The sequence below is a fragment of the Crocodylus porosus genome, unplaced genomic scaffold (genome assembly GCF_001723895.1).
Source record: "Crocodylus porosus isolate Cpor-Errol unplaced genomic scaffold, CroPor_comp1, whole genome shotgun sequence".
Classification (NCBI taxonomy): domain Eukaryota; kingdom Metazoa; phylum Chordata; order Crocodylia; family Crocodylidae; genus Crocodylus; species Crocodylus porosus.
In genome coordinates this window covers 17,136,561-17,146,357 of record NW_017728921.1, presented here as the reverse complement: position 1 = coordinate 17,146,357, position 9,797 = coordinate 17,136,561, and the positions used below count along the sequence as shown (strand labels likewise).

Here is a 9,797-nt window from a genome sequence, read left to right as displayed (position 1 = left end):
GGTAGGGAAGCCGGGGGGTGGGGGTCTCTTAGCTCTGCGGTGCGGGGAAGCTGGCCTGGGCGGGGTGTGCGCCCAGTAGGCCCAGGGGTGCCTGTATCGCAGGGTTATCGGCGAAGGGCAGGAATTCGCTGCGGTTGAGAAGCCGCGAGGGCCTAGGTTCTCAATGAGACGGATCCTTTGAAGGGTGCCCCGAGGTGTGAGGTGATAAGCAGATAAGTCCACGCACAGGCTTGTCCGTGCCTGGTGGGTCCTCAGCCCCAGTGCTAGGAGAGGAGCCTGGTCATGTGTCCACTCGGTTTTGAAATGGGGTGCCACTCCACTCACAAGGGTTACAGAGGGGCCTTGGGCCGTTGAGAGCCGCTGCTCCAGGGAGCTTTGCTGCCACTTGTAAAGTTGTGCCCTGAGGTGCAGCAGCAGGGAGTTACGGTGGCCTCTGGGGGTGCCACCTGCTGTCCCGACCCTTGATATCAGGTGCATGTAAATGTTTTCTGTACGATTTCAGAGAACTCAGTCTGCCAGCTGCTGCTGTATCCGCAGGAAGAGAGAAGGATTTTGAACTACAAGGTTATGGATTTGAAGCTGCAGCAGAACAGCTGAGGACACCGCACGTTGTGCGAGTAGGACTGATTCAGAATAAAATCCCACTGCCCACAGATAGCCCAGTGGCAGAACAGGTACAGTCATGTGAACAGGGAGATCTGGGTCAACAGCTTGTTTTTTTTTTCTGTTTCATACACCAAATATTACGTGAAACCCTGTGGTTCTTGTGTGACGTCTGCTGCTAATTTGTTGGCCCATATTGCCTGATGCTCTTGGATTTTACTGTTTGAAGAGTAAACTGAAGGGAAGTGTCTTAACTAAATTAGAAGGTGTAGCTCTATCGGAAAATCCCCTGGATGCTGTTTACTTACTGAGTCACCTAACCTGTGTGCAATGTTTCTGAAACTAAATATTTAGTTACTGGATTTTCTAAATGAAAGGCCTTTCCCTGTCAGCTCCCAAGGAACTGAAAGGAACTACATCCCATAAGGGGCCGTGACCTCTATGGAATTGACTGTAGTTGAAAGTGTGCATGAAAGCAGGTATGGACTGCTGAAGTAGTGCAGCACGGAGGTGGAATGTGGGGTGAACGTTTTTATGATCATCTTGAATTCTTTAGACGGTAGTAAACTAAAGGTACTGCTGCTTGAGGAGTCTTCCAGTGTTCATTAGCAGGCATCTTTCTGTGACAACAGATGCACCCCATCATATACATATTTTACACAGCTCTGTCCTGTTCACAGTCCTCAAAACCAAGGTAAATTTCAGATTTATGAAATGATCTGGTGACATCCAGTACAGAAAGCAATCCCCAGGTTTTTGTTTTTGTTTTTTAAGAGATTGCTTCTAACAAGTGAGAGTAGCATATTCTATAGACTGTTCATGTTCTTGGCTCTTCTGTTGAATTTGAAATATGAACACATCTAAATGGCTTCTGATCTCATCACCAACTTTGTCTATCCTTATGTCCATCTTTAAAAAAAGCAGAGTTCCTATGCAAAAAATATATATTAGGTAAAGAAAAATACAGTCTGTCCATTGCTAGTATCCTGCTTCTTTCTTGTTAGTAATGCACTGAGATTATGCTTTAGAGCGGTGTTTCTCAACCCGTGGGTCATGACCCAAAAGTGGGTTGCGAGAATATATGAAAGGGTTGTGAACAAACTTTAAAAATGTATCAACAGACTTTAAAAATTGATTCTCCTTTAAAGGAGAAAATTATGAGAAACCGTGGCTTTTCCCTTGCAGATTGTCAGAGTTCCAGTCTGCAAAGAGCTGCTTGGGCCCCCCTCCATCCCACACACTGCGGGGCTGGGGGCAGCAGGTCAGGAGTGAGGGGCGCTGGATTGGGACTGGCCATCGATGTTTACAAACAGGTCTGCATCCAAATAAGGTTGAGAACCACTGCTTTAGAGGAAGGAACTTGGGAAAACTGATTGAAGTGTGTGGTTTTTTTTTTAAATAACTTTGTGTATTTGTGAAAAATAATAACTTCATAAAATGGATTGAAGCATGTATGAGAGAGAGAGAGAGTGTGTGTGGGGGGTCCCATTGTAGGCTTGTAAATATGGTCTTTTCTCATGAGGTCAACACATGTTCTAAAAAGAGCATGGGCATACCCTTTCTCCCAATCATCCCATGTCTCCTTATCCAAACAAAAATAGTTGTCCAAACCTTGAGGATGGTGGCCTTCCCATAAACTCTCCTGAACCCTAAACCCTTGTAAGAATTATCAATTTCATGGTGGTCAGAAGTGAATCAGCATACTCATTTGAGATGCATTTTGTCATCTCATGGTAGTGCCCATCCCAGGGTGAAGAGGCTTCAGAATCTGTTTGTATTAGGATGATGGCTGGATGACCAAGTCAGTAGACTGGCCTTGCTAAGTCCCGAAATACTTTATTTTCCATTCAGACATACCTTTTCATATTGCTAGGTGTCATACCTCAAAAGAGTCTGTAAAAGGTGACTTTTATTGGTCCTTTTAAGGTTTATGGTGCTCTAATACGCATCCAGGAACAGATTTTTAAATGTGGCTATTTTGAAAATCATACTACACAGTCAAGTGCATCTTTAAGCACCTAATTACATAATGCCCCCAGTTCTTTACAGCCTGATTCTGCCACTGTTTTGCTCACATTGAGTAAGTACCTCCCACTAAAATCAGTGGGACTAAGTGTAGAGCAAGATATGACTTAATGTGAACAGGAGGTAACAGAACCAGGCTGTTAATGGTATATGTGAGCAATTATGTATGGCTTTTTACACTTACACTTATTGCAATCAGGTGGCTGCACTGCATAAACGAATAGAGGAGATTGTGGAGGTGGCAGCAATATGCGGGGTCAATGTGGTCTGCTTTCAGGAGGCCTGGAGTGAGTATTTTCTGTTACCTTCCCAAATCCAGACTCTACCTTGGCAAACGCAAACAGTCTTTCTCATAACCACCAGTCCCACTAGATCAAGTCAGCTGTGCTAAAGATTGCTCTGCTGCAATCATTAAGTGGAGAGATTCCAGGATACGTTAATAAACCGCTGTTAATTTCTGTTTTCTGAAAGCAACCCTAAAGAATCCTAATTTGCAGAATTGTGTGCAGGTCTCATGAAGCCTGCAAAGCATAGCATGCTTTTGCAGTCCTGTGACTCTTGATTATGTTACTCTCATAGGTCCTTCCCCATTTATCTCCTTGGAAGTTTTTCTTTTATTGAGAATCTTCCTAAATGAAACAAAAGTATTTAAATGAATGTAGAGGATGTACAGGGTTAATTGTAGTGAAAATGAAATGTCTCCTAAAGAACAGAGGTTGCCCACAGGTCATGCAGGGCAGTAAATTGGGTATACGCAAGGTCTGTTCACAGTAGCTTCTTAACTAAACAAATGTTGATTGATTACAAGGCACTTTATCTCTCTGCCACAGTGCCTGGTGCTTATACAAATCTTCTTGTCCAACATGTGCCGTGGAATAAGATACAGAATTCAGTCCTGGTGTGCTGCATGTTAGTGGTTAGCAGTCTGACAGCACAAACTGTATTCGGTTTCGGTGTCTCTGTGAGACCAGAGGATAGAAAACTTACATGAAATGCAATACTCTTAAGAATTAATGTCCTTTGCCTAGGAGGAGGAGGGGGAGAGGAACTCACTGTATCCTCCTCAGATGTATGGTAACTATTTCTCGGTGTTTTGTAAAAGCAGCTTCTGAATATAATTTATAGCTTTCTTGTATGTCTGAAAAGCAGAACTAGCCCCGTATGCATTCAGTGACTTGAAGCCTTTAATTGACTTCTCATGCTGGTTTGTTTTTTTCCCTAGCCATGCCCTTTGCTTTCTGTACAAGAGAGAAGCTTCCTTGGACTGAATTTGCAGAGTCAGCAGAAGAGGGCCAAACCACCAAGTTCTGTCAGAAGGTAGAAAGTTGAATTCACACCTTTCTGTAGCGCTTCCTTTTTAATATATCAGTCTTGTCCCTATACAAAAATGGAAGAACCAAATATAATTTTCCATTACATTCAGAACCTGTATTGTGTAACAGCTAGCAAACATGCGAATGAATAACAGCTTGTGTGTTCAATTTAAAATACTGCTGAAGTGTCCTTGTTTCACATTCATGTAATGCCTTCTACCCTGGAGGGCACATAAAACTTCACATCCTTACATTTCCCAGATTTCATTAAGACAAACCAAGCCAAATACGTTTAATTTCCATTTTAATGGAATTTCTTGGCCAGAACAGACTATGCACTGCTAAGCATTACATAAAGAATATTACTGACGTGTTAACTAACCTTACAGCTTTCTTCCGAGAGGTAATAGAAGATGCAGCATTTTTTGTGCTTAAGGGGGACTCTTTAGTAGCTGGTGAACATTTATCCTCTAAGTACAGAATAAAAGGGTGATTAGGATTATCTCCTTGTTATGAGTGATACTGTGTGTTGCTTTATTAAAATATTCTCTGATGTGATCAGGTTCATTATGGTCCTTAATCTGTCCATACCTGAGCTGCCCTACTAAGCAAGCTTGGGCAGCCAGCTTCAAGCCAATTTAGGTCACATATGGGCCACTTTTCCAAGTGGATTTAATGACTATGGCAGGGGGTTCCCAAAGTTTTTATGCTGTGGCCCAGCAAACCACGGCCCAGAAGTGGCCACAGCCTGGCAAACCACAGCCCAGCAGTCACAGCCGACCGTGGCTAGAATTTCCGGACGGAAGACAGGTAAGGATACCCCCACCCTCTGGGCCGTGGGGTGGGCCAAACTCTGTGCTGCTGCAGGCTCTGCAGAAGGAGCCATGGCTTCTCTGCCTGGCCCTGGGGGGCTGCAGTTTGCTGGTCTGCAGCCACTTCTGGACCAGCAGCCAACCCGCCACAGCCCAGGGATTGAGAACCCCTGGACTAGGGGCAGAAACTGCAGCAAGTATTCAGGCATATGGAAAAGTAAAATGACCTGAGGGCAAATAAGAGAAAATGTGTCACTGGACCCAAGATTAAAGATGCTCTGATTCTTATGGATCAGATGGCAACTGTTGTTTAATCATAAATATATTTAATACGCATCATATATTTTTAAAACAATTCCCATTAAGGTTTTACCTCAGTTGGTCAGCACTACTGTTAAGCTTAACCCACCCCAGCAGAATGCCTGAGTGAAGGAATGGGAACAGCGTCGTTACACCATGCTCTCCACCTTCTCCTCACGTATCTGGTGATTGGGCTTGTCTGGCCCACTGGTTAAGAACGGCTGCTGTAGCATAATTCCTCCAGCTGAAACTTGGTGCCTCTGCCAGAAGGGTTCAAACTGGAAAGGCCTCTGTGTTGTTTCCATCTCTGAGGAAAAAAAGGGCTGCATCATGTTAACCGCTGGTACTTAGGATGTCAGAATAGTGCACAGAGTGAAAACCTCTCTTGTATTTGCCTTGGGAACAAAAGATGAAAGCAGTTAAACACAGAAGGCTTGTCTGTAACAAGCCTGTCCATTTTGTTTATTATAGCTAGCAAAGAAACACAATATGGTTGTGGTGTCTCCGATCTTGGAGCGAGATGATGTGCATGGAGGAACTCTGTGGAACACTGCTGTGGTGATTTCAAACTCTGGCTCTGTCCTTGGGAAGAGCAGGAAAAACCACATTCCCAGGGTTGGAGATTTCAATGAGGTGAGATGAAATACTGATTATAATAAACGTTATAGCTTTTGCTTGTCTCTATCTTGTCTGCTGTTAGCAACCATTTTGGAGAAAACGTAGAGCGTTCTGGAAAAATGTAACTCCTTAGATAGTCTGTCTGTTTTATCCACATACAGTTACGTGGCTGCAGCGCCAGTGGGGGCTTTCTGGTGAGCTCATATATCGGAGAGGTAAAGTTTGATGATACCAGGATCTCCAAGATGCTATAGTAGCTTTGGTATATTTTCAACTTGCTTTGCATTATAGTCTCCAGAACAAATTTCCCCAGGTCTGTTCTTCAGGATGCTGTTTTCAAGAGTTGCTCTGTTAGAACAGCTGAAGCATCTTGACAAAACATTGAAGAACTGTGTTGTTGTGCGTGACAAGGCTTTGCTGAAGTCATTTGTGTGGTGACTTTCTCTTAAACTGGGGAGCTTTGGGCTGTAGTTGAAGGGAGAGCAGTACTTATGACACCTCTGTGGACACTTCTTTCAAAGAATGGGTCTGCACCTTTGCTGCTCTTAGAATGGAGTCCTGTGATTCTCCCCACTTCTGACTGGACCAGTAGGTCATGTCATCTGTGGTTTACCAACCATATTGCTCCCAGCCATGTTAACTGGGCTTGGACCTTGTTCTAGAATCATCTGCAAGAAATGTGCAACGTGGCAAAAGCAATGACAGAAAATAGATTGCTCAAAATTTGACCTAATGTGTCCATCCATGGGAATATCATCATATTCGCCAGAAAGCAAGAGTTAAAAATAACAGAATCCAAAGCATACATTGTTTTACTTCAGCTTAATCTTTTCTTGCCACATTAAGTAAATTCTGCTTAAATTGGGCACCTCACACAGACATTGAGGCTGGGTGAGGCAGGCTGCATCCCTTCACATGATTCTCAAAGTCAGTTCTCAATTTCAGCAACCAGTGCTTGACTTCTGTCTTTGATTATTTTGGGCTCCTACAGTATTTAAGCCTGTACCGCCTTTTAATCAGTAATGCAGTAACCACCAAGCTATGAGATATGTGCTGATATATATAAATGCTGGTACAAATATTTGCAGCATTCTACCCATCTTGTTTGACCTTTAAATCCATACTGAAGCAACAACGCGTTCATGCTCTGTATACTTCTAATGCTTTGCCTTGGAGATTCCCAAATGGTGGACCACTGGCTGATTGCAAACTGCTGCTTATTTCCATCTGTGGAACCACAGTGAAAGTGAGATAAAAATACATGGGCACTTATAATTATCTAAGCCAGCAACTGTTGTCATTGGCACAGGGATGCTGCACAATGAGCAGCAGGGAGTGGGTCCATGTGATCAGGCACATCAAGGGAAGTATGGGAAAATAGTCTGCAGTGATGTGGTTGGCACAAAGAAACACATTTTAAAGTTAAAAATGGAACATAAAGTATCCCTCCACAGGAATATCACAAGCAGAGAGAAAAACAGGCAAAAATAAGAAAAGCTTTAAACATGCAGTGTGCATCTACACATGCACTATACTAAGGAGCTGACTAATTAGCTTTGCAGTAAGGTACCACTATCTGCATGTGTGCCCATATTAGTGTGCAGTAAATTCATTAACTTAGCTGTAGGAGGGTACTGTCCAGGACAAGTACTATCCTATAGCGGAGTAGTTATGTGAACTGAAATGCACGTGTAGACAGTAACTGGGGCTGGCTGGGGCACAAGGGTGCTACAGTATAGGGGCTGCCTGCTGGCTAGCCCCAGACGGGAGCACCCTTGTGCCCCAGCTAGTCCCTTCACAGCATGTTGAGCCAGGGTGGAGTACCCCCGGTCTATTAGACTGGGCCCCAGACTCTCCCTAGGCTCAACGTGCTGCAATTCCAGGTGCACATTTAAATGCTGCACCCAGGAGCAATAAACTCCAGTGCGAACTGTGCCTGAGTTTATTGCTACATGATAATCATATATGTAGACATACCTGCATTGTCTTGCATTAAATCTTTTTTTCTATTGTCATCTTCAACAATTTCTGCTCTGTTTGGTCTGCTTTGATCTAACAGACTAGTAGTGTTTGTCTAAAATATTCCAGCTTGCTGGGCAGCATTTGTTCTGCTAGAAAGGGGTTTGTTTCTCCTCTTTCCAGTGATTTTACTGGATACCAGAGACATGTAAAAAATGACTGAGTGAGGGCTAAGCAATTGTGGTAGAAGGACCCTAGAAGCAGCCAGGACTTGGGGGAAGAATTATGTTGATCTTTGTTGATCAATAAAATAACAAAGCCAGGCCCCAGGAAGGGGCTGAAGTTAGACTTCATGTACTATGAAATTGTCTTCGTGAACAAGGTTGGGAAAATGATCACCCATGATGAATCAATAAGAACTAAATGGAAAAGAGAAAAAGATTGGTCTCTGGCCTTTTCAGTTCTGTGTGGGAGGACATATAAATAAACAAAAATCAATCCTTCTTGAGACATCACAGTTAGTTGCTGTGGAGATGGTTATGACCTCTGGTGAGAATAAAGAATAAGCTCTGATGAATTCCCCCAAGCAATTACAATCTTGTTTTTCTTCTACCACAGTAATACAACAGAGAACAAGAATAAAAAGGAAAAAAATTAAAAATGCAGCAAGGGTAGAGCTGTTTCATAACAGAATTATGTGAGCATCCACAATGCGGTGTGCTCGCTGTGAACACAAAAGGAGATTTAGCGTGTGCCGAAGGGAGTTTGCAAATTAATGGAACCCTTACAGTCAGGAGATTGTCACAGTGACTGGACAAACTGCACCTCTTACCTTCTTGACCTCTGAGCATGGCCTTTTCAGGTCTCATAATCTGTCAACTTTGACTGCAGTTCTAAGCATGACTGACTATATCTGCAGCTCTAATCTACTTCTGGCCTTGCAGGTCCATTCCCTCTCAGAGCACTGACAGGTAAATATAGTTGCCAAATGCCTCTTTAAGGCAAAGTTTATTTATTTAGAATAAATACATTTTAGAGAATACCTATTTAAGAAAATAGGTAGCCTATATAGCTAACTGTTTCCTCATGCACTCCCTAAATTTGGAATTCTTCAGACTCGCTCCATGGAGTCTCTGTGTTCATCCATCTCTTTAGCTGACAAACGATCCCCCTGTCACAAGCATCAAGACCCATTTTAACTGTTTATAGACATTTGAACTAGTAACTTCCAGTTCCAGCAAAAAAGGTTGCAGTTCATTGGAAATAGGATACTTGAAGCTACTAGCTTCCCTCAGTTTCTTTCAAGGTCTGCTTGTCTGTCCCTATCTAGATCTGTTTTGTGTTCTTGGTTGCTCTTTTCAAGCCCCCATATAATTTAAATCAATACACACATTCATGAAGTTCTAAAAATCACAACTACACAGTAACTTTGCCACACAAGCTACATGCAGTATCCACTACATTATTACACATACATGCTCATAGATTAATGTTCAGCAATTCCACTTTCTTTACAGAGGTTTCACAAGAAGGTATACTTGATCTCTGGTGTGCTTGTGTGTGGCCTCTGGGAACTTGGCAAAAGAAGCTTTGTCCTCCATTTCTGGGTTTGGTGCATGCTAACAGGAGAGGGTGGGCTAAAATGGGACACACCAAAGGTGTGTCTGTCACTTCTCAGCCTCTTGAAGAGGCGGAGGTGGGACTGGGACTAGCTACCTGGATCAAGAACAACAAGAACTCCCTTTTTAAATGCATAGGGGGCAAAAAGAAGGTACCAGGTAATGTGGGGCCCCTGCAAGACATGCTAGGAAATCTGGTCATCACACCAGATGACAAAGCTAACCTATTTAACAATTTCTTTGCCTCCATTTTCCTGAGCAGGGACCGGATCAGCCCCTCCACCGGAACCCCCTCAGGCCCCAAGGGAGGTGCACCTAGGCCAGGGGTCAGGGAGGATCTAGTCAGGGAACTTCTGGAGGGGCTGGACGTATTTAAATCAGCTGGTCCTGACAATTTCCACCCCAGAGTACTGAGGGGATTAGCTGAGGTCATTGCGGGACCCCTGGCACGGCTTTACGAGCACTCATGGTGCTCTGGTGTGGTGCCAGAGGACTGGAAGAGGGCCAACGTGGTTCCCATTTTCAAAAAAGGGAGGAAGGAGGACCCA

The 9,797-nt window shown here is 43.6% G+C and overlaps 1 protein-coding gene across 1 annotated transcript in view; it reads left to right on the top strand.

Moving 5' to 3' along the window:
- UPB1 (beta-ureidopropionase 1) overlaps positions 1 to 9,797 on the top strand; it is a 43,032-nt gene that overhangs the window by 12,455 nt on the left and 20,780 nt on the right. The window contains exons 2-5 of the mRNA XM_019539401.1: positions 472 to 674; positions 2,828 to 2,915; positions 3,851 to 3,945; positions 5,525 to 5,686. Coding sequence (XP_019394946.1) covers positions 472 to 674; positions 2,828 to 2,915; positions 3,851 to 3,945; positions 5,525 to 5,686 — 548 coding nt within the window. The remainder of the gene's footprint in view (positions 1 to 471; positions 675 to 2,827; positions 2,916 to 3,850; positions 3,946 to 5,524; positions 5,687 to 9,797) is intronic.